This window comes from Peromyscus leucopus, chromosome 8a, assembly GCF_004664715.2.
Source record: "Peromyscus leucopus breed LL Stock chromosome 8a, UCI_PerLeu_2.1, whole genome shotgun sequence".
Lineage (NCBI taxonomy): Eukaryota > Metazoa > Chordata > Mammalia > Rodentia > Cricetidae > Peromyscus > Peromyscus leucopus.
Window position 1 is genome coordinate 39,298,763 of NC_051085.1, and position 27,099 is coordinate 39,325,861.

Genomic DNA, 27,099 nt, shown 5'->3' on the forward strand with positions numbered 1-27,099 from the left:
CCCCCAGGTATACATGCCACAACTTCACTCTTATGGTTAGCATGCCATGCTGGTCATTGTAGCTCATAGACATCATAGCCAGCTAGGACTGTTGGTTGCTTCCCTCCTGTTGGAAGCTTACATGGCACCTTCTGGGTGCCTTGAAAGCTAGTCCTTAGGGAGGAGTCTTCAGCCCATTCCATTTCAGGAGTCTCTGGGCCCTGAGTCTGAAGTACAACAATTTCCGTTAGTTTTTACAGATTATTCTAATTTTTATGGGTGTGTGTGTTTTGCATATGTCTCTGTGTACTGCATCCATACCTGGTGCCCATGGAGGCCAAAGAGAGCATCAGTTTCCCTAGAACTGGAGTTAGAGGTTATAATCTACCATGTAGGTTCCAGGAATTAAATCTGGGCCCTCTGGAAGAACAGCCAGTGCTTTTAACCAATGAGCTCTATCTCCAGTCCCATTCATTCATTTTTGGTACTTAAAAATTACATTTTCCCACCACTGCATTTCTAATAGTATTGTTTAAAAAAATTTTTTAAGGTTATTTGGAAGATCCAAGAATTGATCTTAAAGCAAAAAGTAAGAATTATAGAAAACAAACAAAACTCGCCAAACTTTTTAGTACTTTGAAATGGCATATTCTAATGCCTTTAAAAGAGGCACATTCACATTGTTTGACAGTGTGCTTAAGAAAGCTGCTATTTCTGTTTCTCAGACATATCCTTAAAATTATTAATTGCTTCATGAAAAAAGTTGATTGGTGAATCCCAAAATTCAAGTATTATTCTAGAATGCTCATAAAAGAAACGTTCATTCTGATTTTTCACTACTCATTTTTAAAATCCTACACGTTTTTTCTCATTGCTCATCATGTCAAATTGTTTTAAATAATGCTTACGAGCAGTAGCTACCGAAAGATGTGGTTCAAAATTTTAGACTTGTTCTTAGACACCCCACATAGTTTAATCATACATTTTAAAAGTTGAAAGGAACCTCACAGATGGTCCTAGCTCATCCATCTCCTCAGCATCCATGACTGATCCCTGTTTCTCACTAGATGTTCTGAAGCAAAAAACATGGCATATGAATTTCCAAGAACCTTCTTGTCTGTTTTGAACCTAGTCTTACTTCATACTGCTTCTGATTGCAGTTTGGAGTATAGACAACCAAAGGAATTTATCATCCGCCACCTCAGTAGCACAGATCCATTCACGTTTTGGACCTTGAAGAATGAATGCATTCTTGACATCTGTGAAAACATTTGAGATACATTATTTTTTTTCATCTATTGAAAGTATACCGCTTACTGATTTTGACTGTATTTATAGTTACGTAATTCACCATTGCCTGATTAAAGAACATCTTTCTTTTTACCTACTTAGTTTACTTCACTTAAACATAATGTTCTCTGTGTTCATCAGTGATCTCACATATGGCAAGGTTTTCTTCATGGCTAAGCAATACTGAGCACTTGAGCTACACTAAAGTTTAATTTTCAAAAGCAATAATCAAAAAATGTTTTAAGTTCAAAACTTGACTGGCTAATCTTAGAATTAGCCTATAGTCAAGAATTCGAGTGAGTACACATATAATTTAGAAGATTGTCTTCTAAGCAGAATTGAAACATCATTAAAAATCCTATCTCTATCATTATTTGTCAGTTATTTTGAAACCAGATGATAGTGAAGCCCTGTAACCCCTTGTTTCAGTGCCTCTAGAAAGAACTGGAATCCGTAAAAGCTCTTTCCCGGTGGCTGTGGAGAGGCCAGACTTGGAATTGCCTTAGCATGAATGGCACAGCCAAGTGTGGTCTTGGTGCCTGTGCCCTTGTGTAAGCGCAGCTGAAGATGGCAGTGGGAGGGAACTGAAGAAAAGAAAAGTGCCCGGTAGTAACCGTACTCAGTGGTTAAAGGCGGAGCAGACTCAGGAGTCAAAGACGTAAGTAAGGTCTTGGTTCCTGCTTTAAGCTGAGGGCCTGTCCACACACGGGGCAAGTATTGCAGTTATGTTACCTTCCAGTTACCTGTCCTAACAGAAATGTAGGAAAGAGACAGATCGTGTGACACTTGAGAAATAGAGGAGGTACAGTATGCAACATTAAAAATAAGCACCACCCGTTTCAGTTGCGTTCTTTAATGACATGCTGTTTTTATTGGAGTTGCAAACCGATGTTTAGTTACTAAGCACACTTTGTAAACACTGGCTCTTTTAGAGAGGAACTAGCTAACTGCTAATTTAAGGAAGAAAAGGACACTCAAGTCTGGAATAACGACTTACTCCTAGCAGAATGGGAAAAATGATAGAGGGCTGGGACTGTAGCTCTGTGGGGTACTTGCTTAGCATATATGAAGCTCTAGATTCTATCTGCAGTAGTGCCACTAATTGGGAGGGGTGGATGGATGGATGGACGGACGGACGGACGGACGGACGGACAGGTAGGTAGGTAGGTAAGCAGGTAGGTAGGTAGTCTATCTCCAGTAGTGCCACTAATGGTGATAAATGGATGGATGGATGGATAGATGGATGGATGATAGGTAGGTAGGTAGACAGACAGATACCTAAAATAGCAGCTCAAGCCTGTAGCGTCTTCAGAAAGTATAAGACAGTTTCACAGAAGCCCTCAGGATGATGTGGCCCTTTCCTACCTCTGTGACTAAAAGTTGGTTTCTGTTGTCCAAGGTACGTTTCTGATATTGCCAACTTTTGTTTCTTCAGGGGCAAGTTAATGAAATCTTAGTATTGGTAATTGTTTACAAACTAGCCAGTTGCTCCAGCCTTTTCCCTACTTGGATATTTTTATAGTTAATGAGTTTGGTATGAGATAGCTTTTCTCATGAAAGAAAATACATACATTTGGAGTCTGGAATGTCTTCTACGAGTATCCTGGGAAGGGCCACTGATGCAATGAACTGGTAGGTTGTTTTAGAAGTCCTTTCAAATGGAGTATGAGATGTGCTCCGGCTGGTAACAAGCAGTGCATCATTGAAGAGGAAGAGGCTGAGGTCTCGGGTCTCTTCATAGAGCCTGTTAGAGTGGAGAGAAGAGCTATTTTCATGGGTATGCATCTTGTTGATCAGTTAACCATCTTTAAATTGATACACCTATGATTAAGACCTTATTCCACTACAGACCTTTTGGGTAATTCATGGAATCCTTGGTAAAGTGGTCCTGCATCTTCTCTCAGACCAATAATGTAGGCCATCAAGGTACCTGATAGAATTATTTGATCTCATCCATTAGACAAGTATTTCATAATGTGAAAAACATGAACAGTGAGGACTGGAAAGATAGCTCAGATTAAGAGCATGTGTTGCTGTTGAGGACTGAGGTTCCATTCCCAGCAACCAAATGGTGGTTCACAGCCATTGTGACCCCAGTTCTAGGCACACAATGCCGCCTTCTGACCTCCATCGGCACCAAGCCACACATGGTGCACATGGAGCAGGCGCACGTAGAGGAATGAACCCAGCTGCTTGTCTAAATGAGCATTGACTCCTCCCTCCTCCCTGCTTTAGTAAATGAAGTCGGTCATTACTTCTCATAACTTCCATCAGGTTTGCTGGTGTGCTGCATGTATTGGGTGACTGAGAACCATACGGGTTTGCTTAGTTTCAGCTAAGATTGACACATCGGGTAGGGAAATATAAGGGAATGTTGTGAGTGGAGGTATCCTTTGGAAACCTGGGAGACCCATTAGAAATCAGGCATCCATTGGAAACCTGGGGGAGAACCATTTAACTATTGGTTAGAAATTCATTTCTTACTCCATTTGGAGAGAAATTGAAAGGGAGGTAGCTCAATAGCTTTATCCATATGAAAAACAAAAAGTAAATTGTTCTTTGTGTTTATTGACATTGCTAAAAATGGTCAGCTGTAGGCAAAGAGCAGACTTTGGTGTGCTTCGGACCTCATCTATGACCCGCTGGTTTTTGCTTTTAGCCAGGTTGCTGGATGATTCTTTGCATATAATCAAATTCTTTACATGAGCTGTTATAGCTGTCAGGGTTTACTGTGAGAAGCAGTTTGTCAAATGGTTTATTTTTGTGAAGGAGTTCTATATTGTGTACAAAACTTGATGTAGTTCATTATAATTCACTTTGTAATGACTGATATATATATATATATATGTGTGTGTGTGTGTATATGTGTATATATATATATGTATGTATATATATGTATACACACACACACACCTATACACACATACATATGCTGACCTGAGTTACCGGGATTTTGTCATATTGGACTTTCTATGCATATTGGGGTCTGTACATTTCTGGTAAGCCTCTAGTGACTCCAGTTCCACAGATCCAGCCAGGCTTTGAGAAGTAGGACATTTAAGTCATTTTAGTTACATCTGTGCCTAAGAGCTGGACCAGAGACTGGATCGGAGTTCGGAAATTTCAGGTAGCGAACACTTTAGGCTCACTTTCGATGCTTGGGTATACAGGTAAATAAAAACGTAGAGGTCATCCAGCACTAGAGTCAGCTCTTGCATGTAGACATTTCCTCCTTTCTGTGGTTATGATTTGTGCTGCTGTGAGTGGGTTGCTTCACATTTACTTCTATTAAATCAAGTTGATGAGGTACTCTCAAAATGATAGGGTAGAACTAGGAGGAAAGGAGAGAGAAAGCCAGAAAGGGTGATTGATCAACCACATGTAGGAAAAGGGCGCTTTCGCTAGATAAAGAACTCTACCATGTTGTTTCCTGGGGCATGGGGAAAGGTTTTACCACATAGCTGTTAAGAACAATTCTTTTTTTCTATATGTAAGTTTAGAAAAATTTAAAAAAATGGCTTTATGATAGGAAAGAAGCTTACAGGGTGCTATGAAGAAATGCCATTGAAACATGCTTGCTTGTGTACTAAAATGGTGGACTTCCCCTTAGAATGGACAAGGTTGAGTGACAGGAGTGGCGAGCGTCCTTGTGTAACCGGTGAGGCTCAGAGAAAGGAGAGAGCTGCACACTAACGGAGTGTGGCCACTCAAGGACAGTGGGGGAGGAGCTCTGTACAAGTGTCTGACCGGCATTCACCCCGAGGTGCTCTAACAAGTCCCTTGACAAAGTCACCACGAGCTCTCCAAGTTCTCCCAACGAGCAAATCAAGTAATCCCACCACCTGTAATGCTGACGTAATGAGCAGCCAGTATTTTAGGCAATGGTCTGCCTCCCACTCCAGGAACCCACCAGACTGTCACTGAGCTGAGAAGACACTCTTTCTTGACTGGGGGACAAGGGTGGCAGGCGTGGCCATTCAGAAATATGACCCCAGAGTTCTTAGCAAGGTCTTTAACAAAAGCCTGCCCCCATAGGGTTCTTTTAGCAGCCTGGGAAAAGGGGCTTCATATTCACTCCAATCCCCACAGCCTTCCTATCACTTAGAGGAGTGGAGCCCACCTGTATGTAATCCCAGTCCTTGGGAGAGCTGAGGCAGGAGGACATCCACAAGTTAGAGACCAGCCTGGGCCACAGTGACGAGAGAACTACAGAATGTGCCCCTGCTCTCACATCTTTCTACCGCACCAGTAGGACAACCGTATAAATACAGTAGACAAAAACACAAGGCTCAGACGATGTGGAAGGGGTCTTGGGGTGGAAAGATGGTTCAGTAGTTAGGAGCGCTTACTATTACAGAGGACCTGGATTTGGTTCCCAGCATCCACATGTAGCTCCTGTAACTCCAGTTCCTAGAGGATCTGACACCCTCTTCTAGCTTCCATGGACACCAGGCACACACGTGGTCCGCATGCATGCAGGCAGGCAGAACACTCAGAATATCCTTTATTTTTAGGAGTCTTTAAGACTAGGCCTGGACAAAACAAGGCCATGAGGGGAAATGGCAGCCCTTCACTGTAACAACAATAAGCCTAGCCTAGGTGGGGGGCATGAAACCGCACACCCAAAAGGCCTGTTTATGTTTGTCCATGTTTTTCTAGCTTTCGGTAAGTGTTGAGTGCTGAGAGGCAAAAGGCAGAGAGGAGAGGACAAGCAAGCCTCAGAACCACAGTTGGATACGGCAGAGATTTTGAAACATTCAAATTAGGAATTTAACCATGGTTAATATGTTAAGAAATCTAAAAGGGAAAAAAGTGGACAAAGCAGAAGAAAAGTGGGTAATAGAGTAATAGAAACTCCTACAAAGTCAAAGGAAATGGGGAAAATAAATAAATTGTAACAAAGAATCCCTTTGGTGGGCGGATGGGGAGACAGCTGAGTTAGGAGTGGCAAGCTGGACTGTGTGTGAGGAGAAAAGTCTTAAACTGAGAAACAGGAACAGACTGAGGATGGAGAGAAGAGAATATCTAAACAAAAGGCCAATTGAAAAACAAAACATACATGTCATGGGAATACCAGGTAAGGAAGAGAGAGAAGAACAGGAGAAATCCTCCAAGTCAGTTTGCTTAGAGGATGGAGAGATGTCTCAGTGGTTGTCTGCTGTTCTTCCAGAGGACATGAGTTCACTTCCCACCACCCACACCATGGCCCATCACTGCCTGTGACTCCAGCTCCCGGGGATCCAACACCCTTATCTGACCTCTGTACACCCAAACTCATGTGTCTATCCCCACAGAGATACATGCAAACCACAGTCCCAGAAAGCTCCAAAAACAAACAGCCTAAATCTCTACACTTAGGCATAAGGCACCACTCCATCAGAAACTCAAGGACAAACTTGACTACAAAGAACAACAAAAATCTAGATGAACAAGGATAAGAACTGCTGTGGGCTTCTCTTCAAAACTGACCAAGCAAAAGAATGGTGTAAAATCCTGAAAGAAAAATCGCCAACAACCTAAAATGCCATAGCCAGCAAAATTTTTCTTCAAACATAATGGACAGTTTCTCAAACCAAAATTAAGGGACCATGTTGCCAGTAGTTACGTGAAGACCTGAAGACTGACTGTTCAAGAAGCAATACATAGAGTAATCCAGCCTTGATCAGCTAGCATGTCCCCACCAAGCCAGCTCCTTTAGACTTGTGGGGTCAGAAGGCAGCTGCTTCCCACTCCTGCAGCTCTTAACCATCGCTACCAACTAACATTGCAACAAAAAACAAGAATGCTAAGTCCGTGAGGCAAAAGACACTGTTGTGATTTGCTTTTTCTCTCTCTGTTTACATTGATTTCCTTGTGCGGGGAGAGGGGTGTGCCACAGAGCATGTGGGAAGGTCAGAGGAAAACTGCAGAGGTCAGTTCTCTCCTTCCACTGTCAGTCATGGGGATCGAACTCAGTCTTCTCATGGCCTTTGATTTTCATTCGAGATCTTCCAGGTGGAGATGGAGGTGAAAGGAGTGACCCATCTACCCCACTGCCCTGGCACCTTTTGATCTAGTTTGCTGACATAATCATTGAAATAAAATTATGTGTTGAATAATTTGCCTTTGCCCTCAAGACTGAAAACATTGACCATTTCCTAAGGCTAGGATCAGGAAACTATGGTCTATCACCTGTTTTGTAAATAAAGTTTTATTGGCACATAGCCACAGCTGTTCATTTATATAATGGTACTGTTTATGAATAGAGCACTATTGTGTAGCTGTCTCTGATACATCAGAAAAGGTCATTGCCATAGAGCTCATTTAGCCAGCAAATTCTAAATATTTATTCTTAGGACCTTCATAGAAAAACTTGTCCATTCTTGTTCTGAAAGAGCAACAGGAAGACTAATTTATAGCCTTTGGCATCTTTCCACCTGTTCCCACACTTCTCTGAGCATTATGAAAAGTAAATATGGTAAAGTCATTTTCAGTGTTAACTTGATCAGGTATCTAAGGATAATAAAATGATTCTATTGCTTTTTAGCAGAACATTGGTGTGAGCTCCCACAATAATTGGCTCTGATCTCATTAGGAAACTTGAGGTCTGCTATGGAATTTATAGTCTTGGCAGACACTGTTTTCTCATTCTACCATCTAGAATGCAAACAAAATGATAAAGTGCCGTACATCACCTGTAGGCATATGCGTGTGACTTTGATTCAATACAAAGGTTCTCTTGACTGCACACAGGGTCAAGCATTGTACTGAGTGCCAGGGGTGAGCAATGAGCAAGACAATTTCTGCTTTGAAGGTGTCCGTAGCCTCGGCCAACTGCTGCTCACCTTAAAGAGAAGTCCATTGTTTCCCCACAGCAATGAAGTTGAACTATGTCTTGGATCCTAATCAGGTATCTGTTTACTCCTGATAGGGTCTATAAAATAAAAAGTAGGATGTACGATCATTTGAAATCCCATTAGTGTAGAACTGTTGTACATCCCAGAGCAGGCAGATGTTGACTAGAACTTAGTGCAGTCATAGAAAAACCTGTCTTTTCTTACTTTATAATACAAGCTTCCTTTAGCAAACCAAAGTGACAAAGCAATATTTGAGGCTGTCAGTTTTTTTTTAAAGCTTTCGAGATATTTTCTTTGACACTTTTCCTACTGTCAAAAAACAAAGTTAGGGAGGGGATAAAAGGACTGTTGAGAAAGGGGGGCAGATGATTAGTAGCATTGAGACATAAGCCCATGCATTGCTCTGGCCATGGGGATGCCTTCTCAGTGTGCACAGAAACCCCAAAGATGAAGTTCTGTGAGTTCTAAGAATCATACTTTTGCAGTCCAATTAATCGCACTGTTCTTTCCGTACCAAAACATGAAGAAAGAAATTAGGACAAAACTACTTGCTCCTGCTTCTCCAATTTGACCAAGTAAAAGTACCTCCAGTTAATTAATACTTTCATTCGTCATCTATCCCAAGCTCCTGCTGAATGTTAGACACCAGAAAACAAGGCAAAGCTCACACATGGTGGGGCGCCCAGTCTGAATGGGTGGGTGCAGGGCCATATGACAGGGCTGTCCATAGGGATATGGAACACCAAGGAGACTTAGATAAGATCATGACTGATCTCATTTTAAATGTGTGTGAGCATACACAAAGGGCAGAAGGACAACTGTTGTCCTGCTCTATTGCTCTCTGTCCTCTTCCCTTCAGACAAGGTCTCTTGGGAAACCTGGAACTGTACTGGCAGCCAGCTAGCCCCAGCAATTCTTATCTTTGGGGTTTCTGTGCACACTGAGAAGGCATCCCCATGGCCAGAGCACGGTCATGTGTTTTACACGATCTCTGTCTGACTGATAAAGTCCTTGGTGCAAGGTTCAGAGCACCTAAGACGTCCACACTCTGGAACCCGTTAGCCATCTATCCCTCTGTAAACCTGTCTGTTCGCCTTCATCTTCTGACTCCCCTACCACCCATGACGCCCACCATACATACTCTCCATTCTTTAATAATGTACCCCCTTGCCATTGCTCTTTGAGGATACGCTTTCTTCTCTGAAACTGTCTTCCTTTCCTACTTCACTGGATAAGTGCTATTAGCCCTTTAAAAATTAGGTCAGGGGCTGTGGAGATGCCTCAGTGTTGAAGAGCTCTTGTTCCAAAGGCATGCGGACTTGAGTTCAAGTCTCCAGCACGTATGTAAAGCACCAGGGAGACCACAGGCAGGCATCTTTAACTCTAGTGCTGAGGGAGAGTCCTGTTTCACAATTTTGGACATAAAATGCATCTATTCCAAGCCAAACAGGGTACATGACCGTGCCGTGCTCAACTCACAGGGAGTCATGATCAGAGTACCACCAAACAAGGAGCTACTTACAACCTTGGAAGATCCCAACCATGGGATAGGGCCCAACTCACATACGAGTTGTCTAACGCAGATAACAGGGATACGTTAGTAACGTGGAAGCCTGCAGTGCTTGGCAGTAAACAGCGTCCCACAAAACTTAGCCGCCGCAGGATCTGCATGTCTCTTCTTGCCAGTGACAAGGCTATACTCATGAGTGTGAGATGCAGCAAAAACATCAGTGTACGTACAGGGCACCCCGAGATGATCGTCTGTACATCGGACAGCTGCTCTTTCATGTTGATGTTTTCCTTTATCTAGAACACAAGGTTATATTAGGCAAACAAAGGACATGACATTCTTATTAATATTTTGTGACAGCTGGTAAAGAGTTTGGGACTTTATAAAAATACCAATTTTCTGGACCCAGTGTTTTAATAACAGAAAAAATCATGTCAGGGTATGATATGCTTACACAGTATATAGGGAATAATGAGTGCTTTAGTTACTGAGTCAATAAAGTGACTTGATATCTTAAAAACAAACTTTGGCCAGGTGGTGGTGGCACACGCCTTTAATCCCAGCACTTGGGAGGCAGAGCCAGGCGGATCTCTGTGAGTTGGAGACCAGCCTTGTCTACAGAGCAAGATCCAGGAAAGGCACCAAAACTACACAGAGAAACCCTGTCTCAAAAAAAAAAAAAAAAAAAAAAAAAAAAAAATTGGAAGCAAAACATTTTACATTTTGGCTTTTTTCTTATCTATACAAATCCAAGTTTTATATACTTTCACACTAGAAGAGGTGGTGCTGGGGCTGTGACTCAGGTGACAGAGTGCTGTGGATGATTGATAAATAAAATACTGATTGGCCAGTGGCCAGGCAGGAAGTATAGGCGGGACAAAGAGAGGAGAATTCTGGGAACAGGAAGGCTGAGGCAGCAGGATGTAAAGTACCGGTAAGCCACGAGCCACGTAGCAAGGTATAGATTAATAGAAATGGGTTAATTTAAGATATAAGAACAGCTAGCAAGAAGCCTGAGCCATTAGGCCATATAGTTTGTAAATAATATAAGTCTCTGTGTGTTTACTTGGGTCTGAGGGCCATGGAAGCTGGGCAGGAACAGGATAGCTTCAGCTACAACAGAGTGCTTTCCTAGTATGCACAAAGCCCTGGGTTTGAGCCCAACAGTACATTGCCTATGATTACTGGGGAATGTCTGTAATCCCAGAACTCCAGAAATGAAGGAGATAGGAAGATCAGAAGTTCAGTGTGATCCTTGGCTACATATCAAGTTCAAGCTAATCCAGGACACATTAGACCCTCTTTAAAACCAAGTGTGCGAGGAGCACTGTGACCATACAGTTTTCTGGAAACATTGTCTCACCCTGTTTGGCTTGGAATAGATGCATTTTATGTCCAAAATTGTGAAATAGGACTCTAGATTTAACTTTAAAAGGGGGAAAGAGGACATCCAGGGTCTTCCAAATGAAACCACCACAAGAGCACAGAAACATTCTGAAGGGTACACATGAATATCAGCAACCCACCTGCTCTATGTAGTCTTCATATTTCTTGATTTGATCAATTGCAGTGGTCAGGTCCCCACGGTCTGTGTGTCCTGCAGGAGTATGGAGTCTCAGAGCGTAGAGCAGGTGAATATATTCTCCAAATCTCTGGGATGGGTACAGAAGCAGCTCTGGCAGGCTGTACAGGGCATAGGGTAGGGTGCCCTGGTTAGCACTTTTGATCATGGAGAATCTGCCCTTGAGTGCCCAGCTGTGCTCTCCCTGGAAACTCACCTCAGCATTCTGGTAACGATGGTCTTATCATGCCTCTTCAAGAAAGCTCGGAATGCTGGGGTCATTTCTCTGCACTACAAGGTGAGAATTACATGTCAAATCTTTGTCAGAAAGCTCTAAAGCCTTGGGTTCTACCAGCAAGTGATGATCTATGGAACATCAAGGCAAGACAGGAGCATCTCCATCTAATCTAAGTATCAGTAGTACTATTCGTGTGTTCCAATATATTAACTCCAGTATTTTAATTATGCCGCAGATCTACCCATACCCATTAACTTGATCAATAGAGATTTATAATTAAGATAGGATTGGACTATAACTAGAATAAATTGAGTAGGTGACTTGTCAAGTTACCCGACTTTCTCATCTATAAAATGAATGGAAACTCACAGTGAGGGAACGGAATCCCACCCATAAAGGGTCTGCTATGCAATAAATCCAACTTAATTTCTGTAATCACCGGTAGTCGCCTTTAATGCTGCTGCTGTCAGTCATGTTTTCCAGAGGGATACTACAAAAATATTCCACTATTCTTAATGTCCATGTCAAATGCACTCATTTATCACCACGAGTATACTTGTGAAACTCTGTCCTTCCATTCAGTGTGTACACGTCTAAAAGATGTCAATATTGCTAATGTCTGAGTCCAAGATTTGCTGATTTCAAGCCCCCCAAATATTGTAGAAATAAGGCCATTTATACCTGCAAACAACTAAAGGACTTAAAAAGATTTGGTGGTGTTGGAATAATAATAGCCACCATAGCTAAATGTATTGAGCAGCTGTATGTACTCCTCATGCTAATGAAGAAGGTATCAGTATTGGCCATGGCTGTACAGGTTTTGCCACCAGTTTGTTTCTGATGCCACTCATTGCTCTAATTCTTGTCCTCAAGGTCAAAAGTCATGGTCAAGGTGTCCATTGAACCAACCTTGTGTGCCCTTTCCCCTGACGTTGCAGCAGCAGAGTATTCAGAGCTCACAATCTTGCTCCAACTTGTTCAATGTCCTGTCACTAAGTGGCTGGAATGCATGAAAATTTGGCAGTGTATATGAAGATTGCTACAGGTCAACTATCAGTTCCTGAGCACTGCTGTGTGCCCACCGCTGTGTTGGCCTCTATGTCAAGGTCCTTGTCCTCAAGAAGCTCCAAGTATATGGGAGGAGACCTCAGAGGGAGCAGCTGAGAAGCACCCCTCCCCATTTACCTCAGTCTTTTGCGTTGTACAGTGTTAGCGTGGAGGTAACTGCCACTTACCTTCTCGATGGTTTTCAGAACCACTGGATAGTTGTTGAAGAAATTGGTATAAGTGTTCAACTGCCTTCCAAACTTTATGAATATTTCTCCCACACAGTGGGCTGGGCTCCATTCCTGTAGTCTGTCTCTTAGGTTATCTAGAAATTCTCTACAACACGAGAAGATTGTATCTAGAGATAGGAGCCTGTGAGAGCTTCCAAACATAAGCAATGAATTCATTGGTATAGGCTTTTCTGCCTAGTGTTTTGTGGTAGGACTTGATTTTCACCAATTGAGTGCTTCACCACAGAGAAGTTGGAATTTGACAGGATGGGGGAGCTGGGCAGTAAGGGAGGAGGTTGGCTGTCTAAGATCCCATGTTTTACATTAATTTTTTTGTCAGACCCCAGCTTCCTACAATAGAACCACTTCTAAATGTCCCACCCTCTGAGAGCCAGAGCTGTGGACACTCTCACAGTCCTCTGAAGAGAATGGAGCCTTCAAAGGCTTCAAGGCCTTGGCCTTTAACCTTTAATTTGTATACAGCCATAACTTGCATACAGCCCACATACTCTACAGATCCAAGGTGACCCTTCTCAGCCATTCTAGGCCATGAAAACTGAAAGAGGTCTCGTCAGCCTTGTAACTGGGTAGGCGCTGGGCCCAGAGAGGTGAAGAACTCTCTCTCCAGATCTGTAGACATTGACTAAGACCAGCACTTGGCTCTCTTAACCCTGCTACATGTAGAAACCACTGTTCTTCTCATTCTCTTGATACATATAGGAAACCCATAATGGAAAAGCAGATTTCCCTATTCCCATTGACTCCTTGCATTCCTGTCCTGTTATTCAGTTAGACGTTGTTGACTCTTTCCCATGGACTTTTGTGTGAGCCATCTGTTGATTACAGTCTGCCTCGGCATTGAACTCTTTCTTGCACTTGTGACCTGGGGCAGGGGTCGAACTGGAAGCCATCACTGCTGGTGGGAGCCGTCAAGTAACATGCAAAGGAGACTGACTCTCTGCTCTTCCAGGCGATGGGGTCCCCAGGAAGACAGAGAATGGCTGAGCCACAGTGGGACTTTTGAGTCAAAATGTGCTCTTCCCACATTTTAAAGAATCCATCTTTAGGGTTTACCTGTTGAGATCTAGGATGCGTAGAATATCAGAGAAAATGATGTGTGTGTTGGCAGCACTCAGAATGGCTCTGTTTGAGGAGAGCGCTGCCCTCAGGGGCCTGGCGTACACATCCCTCACGATTCCCAGCATCTGCACATACCGTCTCTCGCTCTGTACAAGCTCCCTCACAACTTGGGTTCGTTTCTCTACTGAGTTCATCGTTAGCTTTCTCTCCTGTAGAAAATGTCAGGAATTCAGGAGAAACGTAATGACTGAGGCCCTCAGCAAGGGCCCATAGCAAGATGCCTGAAGAGGAGGAAGAGGCAAGCCCCAAAAGAGGGATCATCTTAAGGGAAGGTGGCAGTGGTGTAGATCTAGAAGCCACCCAGCAGCTTAGTGAGCTGAGACAGACACCCGGTGGTGGCCTACCCACTCTTGAGTGTCTTCGGCTCTTTCTCTCTCATCCACTGCGATAGCATAAGGAACGGAACATGAAGTGCCCACTGTATGCACAAGCTTATTTCCTCCATCCCCACACGTAGCCAAAGATGTCTTGGTCGACATCAGATAGAGTGGGGAATGCCCCTGTAAAATCACCCTTCCTCTGGGAGTGGCAGGAACGTTCATTCAGCTCCTACCTTTCTGATCCGAAAGTGATTTTATGCCCCCTCTGTTAATAGAACAGCATAGAAGTCCTTACACACCTGTTCTATCGGACAATTTTAGAGCTCTTTTTTTTTTTTTCACTTATCACTAGAAAACAAAAGACTTGTTTTTCTGGCCCTGGGGATTGAACCCAGTCCTGTACATGCTAGGCAAACTACATGTGAGCCTAAACCATCAGGCTCTGATCCTAGACCGCAACCTCCAAGGTCAAATGCTTTTCCATACAATTCTTCTGTCTCCAAGTAGAATTAAATTTCTTAAAAAAAAAAAAAAAAAAAAACTTAGGCAAGACATGGGTACACATACCTTGGGAGTTCTCATGAGGCAAGAGGATTGTGAATTAAAAGCCAGCCTGGGCCATATCACAAACCCCGGTCTCAAAAACAAACAAACAAGCCGGGCGGTGGTGGCGCACGCCTTTAATCCCAGCACTCGGGAGGCAGAGCCAGGCGGATTTCTGTGAGTTCGAGGCCAGCCTGGGCTACCAAGTGAGTTCCAGGAAAGGCGCAAAGCTACACAGAGAAACCCTGTCTCGAAAAACCAAATTTAAAAAAAAAAAAAAAAAAAAGAGCCGAGGATACAACCCACCAATAGAGCACTTGTATAGAGTGACTCTGGATTCAAGTCCTAGCATGGCCAAAAACAATTAAAAAATACTAATCCTAGCCAGGTATGGTAGAACAGGCGTGTAACCTCCAATGCCAGAAGGCTGTGGTGGTTGCTACCATCTGTTTGTGATGAGTTTCCCAGCTGATTTCTAGAAACTGGTCAGTAGGGAGAGTGAGAAACCATGTCCTAAGGGAAAGGCCTGCCCTGGACCCTCCCTAGGTGTGAAGGCGCTCTAAAAATCCCTAAGTCCAAGCTCAAGGCTGCAGAACTCACACATGTTTTTTTCTCTCTGAGAGTCTAACCTTAGGTAAAGTCACTTAGGTTTTCTAACTCAGGTGTTCATCTGTAAAACTGTCGATACTAACATCTTTGGAGTCTTTGGAAAAAGAAATGTAAACAAATGTGAAGCCATGTTGAATATTCCCAAATAATACATGCATGCTGTGCATTTTGGCAACTGGAACAGTCTCTGCATGGCTGACATCCCCCTCTAAATGCTGTCCTTCAGCCCAGGGCAGAGCACTTCCTATATATTGACTAGAGTATGTTGTGTGATATTTTGATCGCATTCTGACAATAAAGCTTCCTTTGAATCAGAGGGTGGAGCTAGCAACTAGCTGACCAAAATTAACCATAGAAGTTTTCGAGGACTGAGGACAGTGAAAGTCAGGAAGTTGTAGGGCAGGGCTTAGAAAGGATTCGGCCTTTTTGGATGGAGGAACAAGAGAGAAGGTCATTGGTAGATTCTTCACTGTTTCTCTGGTCATTCAGGTTCTTACCCCATATCTGACTCCCAAGTTTATTTATTGATAAAGAATAATCAAATAAACACATTAAGAGTAAACTTTTGAAGTTAGCCTGTAAGTTGGTGGGCCAATTAAAAACTGCAAATCTTCACACCCGTGTATCCTTTTGTTAAATGATGTCCTTAGTCATGGAAAATCATGGGTCACATATAGATTGGCTTTCTCCCAGATGCCACGTCTCCATCCTTTGAATCAACCTCTGAGTCTATAGCACAGTTACAGGAGAAAAGAAAAATCGATCTTTTCCTCCAGTTCAATTAAGTAGTCGGTTGGTTGTTCCTCTCTTTAAGGACTGTTTCCAAGGAAAACAAAGAACTAACCATGATAAATAATGACTTCCCTGTCAGTGGCAACACTGATAAGATCCTAGTTGGTAATAGGTGGCTTACCAGCTTAACCAGCAGCTCCATGTTCAGGTCGCTTTGGCTTGGACTTGACTTTGTGTCCTGAGAACTGTCTTCTACAGCACTTCTTTCCTGAAGAGGAAATGGAACTTGGTTACTTGGGGGTGGGTCCTGGGGTCCCTGAAAGCCCATTCAGTACTCTGCCCACACGAGCCTTGGGAAGGCATCTGCCTTCAGTTCTCATCCCAGGGTCCCTAGGCACTGAATTAAGCGCTTGACAAATGCGGTGCCTCTCTTAAACTAAGATTTATGTTTTTAATAACAGCCTTTAGGGTAGTGGTTCTAAACTCCTTTGGGGAGGGTCACATCAGATATCCTGCATGCCAGATACTTACCTCATGTTTCATAATAGCAAAATGACAGTTATGAAGTAGCCATGAAATAATTGTATGGTTGGGAGTCACCACAGCATGAGGAGCTGTATTTAAGGGTCACAATGTTAGGAAGGCTGAGAACCACTGCCTTAGGGGCTTAGGAGCTGGTTCAGTAGGTAAAAGTGCCCACGTGTACACATGTAAGCCCAGCCTTAGGAGGAAGAACTAGGAGGGTCGCTGGGGGTTGCTGGTCAGCTAATCTTTCTAGAACAGCAAGCTCCAGGCTCAGTGAAGAGACCCTGCCTCAATAAAGATGGGTGGGTGGGTGGGTGGGTGGATGGATGGATGGATGGATGGATGGATGGATAGAGAACAATAGAAAATACCACTCTGGTCTCCACACATGTACACAGGTACAATTTTGTGTGTACAAAATTTAAAAATATAAACAGCCTTTAGCCTCCTTTGAGCTACTATACCTAAAAACTAAATTCTAGCTTCTTCCCTGAAAGGTAGGGTGGGGGTCCTGCCCTTCAGGGCTCCTCTCAAGGTTAAAGCATCTCCACACTCCTGGCAGTGGGCTTGGCCTAAATGCTGCTTTTTCCCTTCACAGCTGCTGGGAAGTGGCTTATCTCACTTTGAAGATGCTAGAAAGAACAGGCTCTAACACTTTATAAAATTCACCCTTTTTCAACTCATGATAAAGTGTCATAAAACAGTTCACATACTCTTCCAAGATTTGTCTGTTTTCGCATTTAAATATGGCTTTTTCTCTCTCTTTATCATACCTTGCAGCCTGTCTGTAAATTAGTGCATCAGAATTAAAAAGTCCCCTGGTTCCCTGAGCAGCACCCCAGGGTCCCCTCTAGCAACAGAACAATAGCCCCATGTTCCTGTCAGAAGACTGCTGCTTTCACTACTCAAAGCTAAAACTCTTAGTGGAGATCCCCTGCTATCCCTGGAAGAGGTTGGAGGACAAACATCACCTTGTTTGAGGATTTGCTTGTCTTGTTTCCTTGAGACAGAGTTCCCAGTACCCCAGACCTCTCTAGATTTGCTCTCTAGCTAAGGCTGACCTTGAACTCCTGACCCTTCTAGCACCTCCTCAATACTAGGATTACAGGCATGCACCATCAGGCCTGGCTAGAAACATCAGTTTTCAACCAAGACTCCTTTTACTTTACCGGGAGAAAATGAGTGTATTCTGTTACTGTGTGGTTTCATAGGGCAGCTGTCAGGTCCAAAGACAACTTCAATTCCCCAAACTCCAAAAATCAGTCCAAATATCCAGAAATGGACTCAACCTGAACTATAGGAGGATTTCTGGCTGTTAGATAAAACCAGAATTCCTCAGGAGCTTGTGAAACTGGTTCTCATCTACAAAAAGGAGTCATTTCCAGTTACCTCTATCAGAAGGGACAAACAGCTACCTGTGGTGCCTATTAGCATATCAAAGCACATGCTGGCCTCCAGGCTCCGGCAGTATCACAAGTGCCTGTTTCACATTTCAAAACCCAGGCTAGCACCCTAGATTTTCTCACCTCCTCCTGTACTAAACTCCCTCCAGCACATGGGTTCCCTCCCTCGGCAACTCATTTTCCTTATAACCCTGCTATTCTCATTCTCATTCTCATTCTCATTCTCATTCTCATTCTCATTCTCTCTCTCTCTCTCTCTCTCTCTCTCTCTCTCTCTCTCTCTCTCTCTCTCTCTCTCGCTCTCGCTCTCTCTCTCTCTCTCTCTCTCGCTCTCTCTCGCTCTCTCTCTCTTTCTTGCTCTCTCACTCTGCTCTGCTCTAGCTGTTCTCTCTCTCATATCTACAATAAAAACCTTCCCCTTAACTACACCATGGAGCAATCATGTCAACAGTTTATAGCGGGCACAAACTTTGGCACAGGAGGTGGTCCCTGAGCAACATCCATCCTCGGCTCTCTTCCTGGTTTGCAGTCTATACCACTACAATGCCTGTCTGCTCCAGGGACTCTCTGCTCTTCCTTCCCATGTATGGTTGTCTCATGCCAGCCTGGTATATGTTTAGACTTTTGGCTTGGGGAGGGAGGGGGCCTTTGAATTTTGAGAAAAAAAGAAAAAAAAAAACAATTTAGAATGTCCCTGTGAGTAGAACGCTCTTCGTTTTAAAATAAATTACAGCACTAGTTATTTATAGCCAGGAAACCATCACTTTGTCAACTCCTTGGAGACACCAGTGGCTCTGCAGGAGAAAGCAACTGCAGATGTAAAGTGAGAATCAAACTCACGCTGTCTCGAAATTAGGACAGCTGAAACCCTGCAGAATTAGACTGCCACCTCTCAGATAAGGCAGGTGCTCTAACGTGGAAAACCACTCACTATTGCTTAGTTCTCAGATGTCCCTCAAAGACCATGCGTTGAGGGCTTAGTCGCTGCCCTGTAGCACCATTGGGGGGTGGGGCCTAGCAAAAGGACATTGGGTCATGGGGGGGGCACGCCCTTGAAGGAATCTGGGCACGTTTATTATTGTCACTCATCTCCATGATTTCACAGTGTTAGTATAAATACTACAGAAAGCCATGCAGGCACACAGCAGCCCAGAGTAAGGACTGCTTGGACAGCAAGATGAGGAGACAGAATAGTGAACTCATTGGTTACTGTCCTATTACTGTGACAGGACATCCAACAGAAGCAACTTAATGGAGAAGGGATTTACTGTGGCTCACAGTTTCGGAGGATCTCAGTCTGTTGTGATGGAAAGGGCAGGGTGACTCATCTCCGACGATGGCCACTGGAGCAGGAGGTGATAACTTATCCACATGGCATGGACTAGAACCAGGTATATAACCTTCTAGGGCCTGACACTAGTAACCAACTTTCACCAGGCAGATTCCCAAAGACTTCTAAATGGTACCACACGCTGGAACTAAACACTTGAAACAAGAACCTGTGGGGACATTTCAGATTCAGAGTAATGATTAAGATGGGTGGGTGGGTGGGTGGATGGGTGGATGGATGGATGGATGGATGAATATCAGACAGACAGACAGACAGACAGGCAGGCAGAAGAGATCTGGACTTGATAGACAAGCCCTTATTGCTTGCACAAACCCTTCAGAGCTTCCATCTGAGAGATATCATTATTTCCATTCTTGTAACTGTGGGCTTATGAGCTCTTCTAAACAAATACCTATAGTTTTAAAACTAAGCCCTAATGTGTGGAGATAGCCCCTTTCTGGGTGGTCTAGCAGGGTACATAGCAAAGGGAAATGTCCAGCAGATCTCCTGGGTCCTGCCCTGTGCTGTGCTCTAGGGATGCACTAATGAATTTCAGTGTGAATAGGGCAGCAGGTGATTCACCTGCTGGGGTAACTCAGAAGTCTATACATATGAACAGTCTAGATGGGGACTTTGCATTGGATGACAGCGTCCTAAGCCCTCAAATATCTTTTCCCTGGGTATAAGTGGTTGTGTAATGCCACTTTTTCTCCATGTAATAAATCAGTTCTGTGAATGACAATGAATTCTGATTATTTCGTGTAGCCAAGAGTGTGGGGGTCTGAATCAAGCACTGGAAAATTTATTCTCTTGTGAAGGATTAGCTTCAACCTTTTTTCTTTTATAAATTTGAATCTCAACTGAAAAAGGAGCAGGTCTTCTGTAGCCTGTCTTCTCCTATCATTTATGAAACCCAGGGCTTGATCTCAGCTCTTCAAAAGCCTAACACAAGCCGGGCAGTGGTGGCTCACGACTTTAATCCCAGCACTTGGGAGGCAGAGACAGGCGGATCTCTGTGAGTTCGAGGCCAGCCTGGTCTCCAAAGCAAGTTCCAGGAAAGGCGCAAAGCTACACAGAGAAACCCTGTCTCAAAAAAAAAGCCTAGCACAGTGGCACACACCTGTGATCCCAGAAGCCAAGAAGTAAGAGGCAGGAAGAGCAGGAGTTCAAGGTCTTCCTCGGCTCCATGGTGAATTCAAAGTCAGCCTGGGATACAGGAGACCTTATCTCAGAAAAGGGAAGAGGATGAAGAAGAGGAAGAGGAGGAAGAGGAAAAAAGGAATTCTCTTTTTCGTTTGTTTGGTTTTTTGACAGTCTCATCATCCAGCCCTGGCTGGCCTGGAACTTGATACATAGACCAGGCTGGCCTCGAACTCACAGAGGTCCACCTGCTTCTGCCTCCCAAGTGCTGGGATTAAAGGCGTGCGCCCTGTCTTAGTTTCACACACAACACAAAGGGTCTTAGTCTGCGATTTTTTTTTTTCTTTCAAGTTACCTCAGTGAGGACTCAGCTGAGTAAGTGGTGAAGCAAAATGCAAATTTGCAGGTCACCTGCAGTAAAAACACAGCTCTCCAGTCAGCCAAGGAGCTGTGCTCTGACGTGGCTGAAACGCCACTCATGGTAAGTACCACGAAACACCCCATTTAACAATAGTCCGTGACAGTGATCTTCTGAAACAATTGGCAGCTGGAAGCTTTCCAGGAAAACCATCGTCCTTCAGGAGAATCCCTTGCTTTTTTTTTTTTTTTTTTTTTTTGGTTTTTCGAGACAGGGTTTCTCTGTGTAGCTTTGCGCCTTTCCTGGAACTCACTTGGTAGCCCAGGCTGGCCTCGAACTCACAAAGACCCACCTGCCTCTGCCTCCCGAGTGCTGGGACTAAAGGTGTGCGCCACCACTGCCCGGCTAGGAGCCTTGCTTTATAGAGAAGCACCATGACATGAGAATACACAACACCAACTTTTACCTTCCTGAGTGGATCCGGTGTTACGTTTACGTCACGTTCTATCAGGATATCATTTCCTTCAAATTCCTCGCTCCTTTTACTAGATTTCTTCAGTAGGAAATATGACAAAAATTCCAGAGGTTTGTCCTGAGAAATGAACCCCACCCCCCAAAAAATCATATTTAAAACTTCCATCTGACATATTAAATATACGACAGAAAAGAGAGCATGGGCTGGGTTCATTTGGTAAGGGCCTGTGTGACCTTGAGGGCCTGAGTTCTGATCCCAGTACCAAGGGAAAACTGGGCTCTGGTGTTACATACCTGTAACCCTGGGGAAGTGCTCAGATGGAGCCCCAGAACTCACTGGCCAGCCGGCCTAACGGAATCAGTGAGCTGCAGGGTTCGTGAGTGCCCCTGTCTCAAAACATGAGGCAGGAAGTGATCAAGGAAACACCTGATGCCAACCTCTGCCCCACAGACACACATAGACGCCACACGTCACACACATGTACCAGGCTTTTTCTTTGGGGCCACCAAGCAGCTCCCAAATCGTGACACAGTGACTCATTAGTTTTGAATGCTTAGCCTTAGCTTGGCTCTTTTCTGACTAACTCTTTTAAATTAACCTGTTTCTCTTTATCTACCTTTTGCCTCGGGGGCTTTTTACTTTCTTTCTGTATATCTTTTTTTTTTTTGGTTTTTCGAGACAGGGTTTCTCTGTGTAGCTTTGCACCTTTCCTGCAACTCACTTGGTAGCCCAGGCTGGCCTCGAACTCACAGAGATCCGCCTGGCTCTGCCTCCCGAGTGCTGGGATTTAAGGTGTGTGCCGTCACCGCCTGGCCCAAACTTTCTGTATATCTTATTTCACTGCTTCTAGTGTCTGCTGGCTGGCGCTCCCTGGCTTCTGGCCCAGGCATGTCTCTCATTCTCTTCTCCTCCTTCTTTCCTCTAGAGCCTAGATTTCTCCTATGATTCATTCTCTCTTCCTGCCAGCCCTGCCTATTGTTTCTCTGACTACCTATTGGCTGTTCAGCTCTTTATTAGACCAATCAGGTGCCTTAGGCAGGCAAGCTGAAACTAATATAATACATCTTTACATAATTAAAAGTAACATACCTTTACATAATTAAAGTAATATTCCACAGCATAAACAAATGGAACACATCTTTGTCTACTTAAAATAGTATTCTACAACACACACACACACACACACACACACACACACACACACACACACACACACCAATGCCCACATGTGCACTATATACATGGATACATGAAAAAGAGAGGACACATTTTTAGCAGACTTTTCAGCTCTCTGCTTAAATCATACGACTGGAAAACAGAGTAATTGTTATTCAACTAATATTAGTAAATTTCTCATCATCCCATATTCTGGTAAACAGATATACTCTTAATGCTCAGCTTTTTTCCACAATACAAGTTCTTGAGGAAGAATCTCTCAAGATCTTTAGACTCAAATTGGCTTACAACAACCCTTGGCTCGGCGAGGAAAAGACCAGCATGGATCTTGTGGTCTTTCAGGAGGGAAGCAAGCCTCGGAGAGACACAGGTAGCAGCACTGTGAACACACCATGGAGTCTGCTTCCTTCTCACACTGTAGGTTGAAGCCTCATCAAAATTATGCCATCTATGGTTTTTCCTCCACCAAACATGTTTAGCCAATTGGTGTTTGAGAGAAAGTGCAGGATCTTTGCTGTGGGATATCTTTCTGTATGCTGTGAATATGTGTTGTTTTGATTGGTTGATAAATAAAGCCGCATTGGCCTATGGCAGGGCAGGATAAGGTAAGGTGGTACATTCAAACTGAACACAAGAGATGACAACCCATCACTGAAGGAGCAACAAGATGCCAGCAGACCTGTCCGCCATGGCCACTTGGCAACATATAGATGAATAGAAATGGGTTGAGTTAAGTTATAAGAGCTAGCTAGCAAGAAGCCTGACCCACAGGCCATATAATTTGAAATTAAAATTAATATTAAGCCTCTGAGTGATTATTTTATAAGCAGCTATGGGACCACAGGGCTGGGTGGGACCGGAGAAACTTAAACAGCTACAGATCTTTCCAGGCCTTTGGGTCACTAAATATCCATGATCAGTTCAACAGAGAAACTTGTCAAGGCCTTGACTCACTGGGTGTCGGGTTGGAGTACCCCTGAGCTGACTCTATGGCAGGAAGTCCATGGCTAAGAGTGGGTCCATATAGTGTATCTAAGCCTGCAGCTATCTGGTGCTGTCCCCAGAAAACCAAGGGAAACCAGAGCAGGCAAACAGCAGCAAGGGGAGGGAATGTGTGCAGAGATCACGTGGGAATGGTAGAATCACCACAGGAGGAGGGAGTCGGTCCTTGAAGAGTAAAGATCCTGCACAGTCCTGGGAATGCACCAATCATGGCTTCTTCCTCTTTTATTCTGACTTCCCCCCGCCCCACACAATGTCTGTTCATTCCCTCAGCTTCACAGTTATCCTTGAGGCTGTGAGAAAGGGAGCCTATGGACTGACCTTGTGTGTGTGTGTGTGTGTGTGTGTGTGTGTGTGTGTGTGTGTGTGTGTGTAAGCCAGAGGACTGTCCACTTTTTATATTAAAGAAGTTTTCTCATTGGTCTGGAACTCACCAATGAGTAATGATGGCTGGCCAGAGAGCTCCAGGGATCCACCTATTTCTCCCTCCCCAGCACTTGGATTACAGGCATCTGCCACCACCCCTCACTTTCTGGCACATAGGTTCTGGGGTCAAACTCGGGTCCTCACACTTAGGAAGACACTTTGCTAGCTCCCCGGCCAACTAACCTCTTATAGTCTTCTGAAATGTACGCTGCCTTTCCTGGTAGACTCTCCGAGATGCCATGATAACACAAATGCTTCTGGAGACCCGCCAAGTATCCCGAGCCCCCCAGTGCTGCCTCGCCTGTTTTTCTTTTGGTTTCCTTGGCTACCCTTCCTTGTCTAAACCCCTTTGCCCATCATCACATTGTATCCGTTTTCACGTGTTGTGGTTCCCCGGCTCATGCTGCTGTATGACGTTTATATAGACTACAAGTTTTCTAACATATAAGGCCATGAGCGAACGAAATTAGAACTTTCTTCTGACTGAAATTAGGCACGAGACAGAAAACAGCACACAAATTAATAGACTTTAAATAACCCAGGAGGTCTCCTGCTTCTCTGTTTTATACCCTTAGTAAATCACATCGTGAGTCCAGAATCTCTCTGTGTCTGCTTTCATAAACTGATATAATTTCTCTGAGGATCTGTGTCCCAGAGCAATAAACTGGTATAAGGTAACACATGTAAACTAGGGATTTATTTGTGCTGAAACCTGTCCTGTTTTCTTTCTTCAGCAAAAACACTTACAGAGCCTTCTTTTGACAACTCCGTCAGCCCATCGGCCAGAGTCTGTGCAGCATCTTGGTTCTGTAGAATGCTGGCCATACTCAGAGCGTCAAACATAAGTTGCCCTGAAATGTCAGGCACATAACACACTGTACTTAATTCATGCAAGACATGTGGTGGTAAAGAAAACAGTCATCACAGTTAGGTTTTTTAGTGGACAGCAATGCAAGGAACAGCACCACATTTTTATGATTGCCGTGAGAAGCTCTGGTATACAATGGGGCATGAGTCGGAGCGATTTCAATGTGGCAAAACTGACGCCGAAATGGAGTCTAAGAATTAGACAATACTAAGAGAAAGTATGAATGGAACCTTGTATGTCAGATGTTCGATCCAAAGTACATTCTCCCATTTGCCCTCCCCTTGTGTTCAAATGTAAACACTTTAAATTCACAGAAAGTAGTTTGCATACAATGGTATCTATCATTTTTTAATATTTTAATATCGACATGCTTTTACTGGAAAACAACTTTTCCCATTGACTTCTCATTGCCAACATACTTTCGTAAAAAATATTTACTTCTCCATTTTTCTATCTAATACTTAGTATCTATAAAAGAAAAAGGAGGAATTATTTCTCCTGGTTTATAGTTTTTGTTTTGTTTGGGGTAGAGGTGTTTTATTTGTTTGTTTGTTTTTTGAGACAGGGTTTCTCTGTGTAGCCCTGGTTGTCCCGTAACTTACTTTATAGACCAGGCTGGCCTTGAACTCACAGAGATCCTCCTGCCTCTGCCTTTCTAGTGCTGGGATTAAAGGTGTGTGTACCACCACTGCCTGACTAAATAATTTTATTTTCCTTTCGGTTTTTTTCAAGACAGGGTTTCTCTATATAGACCAGGCTGACTTCGAACTCAGAGATCCACCTGCCTCTGCCTCATGAGTGCTGGGATTAAAGGTGTACACCACCATCACCTGGCTGGTTTATAGTTTCTAAACTATTTAAGAATGTTGGTTTAGCCTTTCCTAAATGTGATCGTACAGGAAAACACAGGGGAAGATCTCCACATAAGAGGCATTTGTGAAACAAAATGTAGAATATGTACTGATGGACAAAATATCTGTGCTACACACATGTGCTACTGTTTGTATGCACATCAGGGAAAGGGAACGGCATGGGTCTGTAGTGTTCAAATGATACTGTCTTAGTCAGACGGAATGTTTAAAATATGAAGAGATGGTTAGGAATGAAGGGGGACATATTTACCCAGATGGGTAAAGTGCTTTATTTTAAAGAACGGACTGGTTTAGTCTGTGATTTAATGTTGAGAGTACATTATTCTGCAAAATTATTATGGTAAGTTGATCAGGGGAATGGAGTAGGAATGGAAAATTGATTCCGTGATGTCCAACAGGCTCATTAAAAGACCATCGAACCCAGCACCAAGCTGCATATTTTATTTCATTGTTTAAGGAGAAAATTGTAGTATATAATTTATATGCATATTTGGAGGGGAACCCGAATGGGCTTATCTGCCTGAGGCATCTGGGTAAATTATGTGTTTTAGATACTAACTGAACTGTAGAACAAGTTGCTGGGAAATGTCTTTCTGTATGCTATGAATATGTGTTGTTCCCATTGGTTGATAAATAAGCTGCCTTGGCCTATGGCAAGGCAGCTTAGAGGCAGGCGGGAAAGGAGAAAGACAGGAAAGAGAAAGGCGGAGTCTAGGGAGACACCACCCAAGGAGCAACATGTAATGGGACGCATGTGGCAATACATAGATTAATAGAAATGGGTTAATTTAAGATATAAGAGCTTGCTAGTAAGAAGCCTTCCCTAGACCATACAGTTTGTAAATAATATTAAGCCTCTGAGTGATTATTTTATAAGTGGCTGAGGACCATGGGGCTGGGTGGGACCAGAGAAACCTTCCAGCTACAACAAGTTGTATAATAGATGCCATGAGTAAGAGTTGCTTAACTGCTATAAGGTCATAGTGGCAAAAGATACAGTTCTCTAACTGGGCAAAAAGCAAGTTCTGTCCAGGGCAGATGGGCTGCTGTATGAACCAGTAAGATGGAGACACCTGAAAACAGGAGTCAGCTCCAACATTCTGAGCACGGCCAGTTTTCTCATGAGTATTTGAAAAACCAAGGAGGTGATGTCTGACCAAGCATGTGTTACAGCTGGGTTTTGCTTATGCCGTTCTCAGTCTTGAATTTCCTCAGGTAATAAATAAGCTCTGGCCTGATCTGCAGCAGAAGTGTCAGAGATCTTACCTATGATCCGGCCACTGATGCTCTTCTGCAAGTTCTTGAAGAGTGGATGTAACTCCTTCCTCACTGATTTCAAGGTGTCTTCCAGGGAGTCTGTGAAGCTGGACCATGCCTGTAGCTTGGACTCACTGAAGTAGTTAGAAGGAGGTGGTCTGTCCTGCTGTGCCCCCAGCCAGTCACTAAGAACTGACAGGAGTTTTACTTTTATTATTGAAGACTTGAGATC

The 27,099-nt window shown here is 43.7% G+C and overlaps 1 protein-coding gene across 1 annotated transcript in view; it reads right to left on the bottom strand.

Moving 5' to 3' along the window:
- Positions 1 to 411: 411 nt before the first annotated feature.
- Positions 412 to 27,099, bottom strand: part of Ect2l (epithelial cell transforming 2 like) — an 83,118-nt gene continuing 56,430 nt past the window's right edge. The window contains exons 11-22 of the mRNA XM_037200338.1: positions 26,877 to 27,059; positions 24,618 to 24,721; positions 21,258 to 21,383; positions 16,217 to 16,303; positions 13,766 to 13,980; positions 12,650 to 12,797; positions 11,394 to 11,467; positions 11,142 to 11,298; positions 9,846 to 9,911; positions 8,094 to 8,182; positions 2,841 to 3,013; positions 412 to 1,238 (exon numbers count right to left, since the gene is read on the bottom strand). Coding sequence (XP_037056233.1) covers positions 1,114 to 1,238; positions 2,841 to 3,013; positions 8,094 to 8,182; positions 9,846 to 9,911; positions 11,142 to 11,298; positions 11,394 to 11,467; positions 12,650 to 12,797; positions 13,766 to 13,980; positions 16,217 to 16,303; positions 21,258 to 21,383; positions 24,618 to 24,721; positions 26,877 to 27,059 — 1,547 coding nt within the window. The 3' untranslated portion in view covers positions 412 to 1,113. The remainder of the gene's footprint in view (positions 1,239 to 2,840; positions 3,014 to 8,093; positions 8,183 to 9,845; positions 9,912 to 11,141; positions 11,299 to 11,393; positions 11,468 to 12,649; positions 12,798 to 13,765; positions 13,981 to 16,216; positions 16,304 to 21,257; positions 21,384 to 24,617; positions 24,722 to 26,876; positions 27,060 to 27,099) is intronic.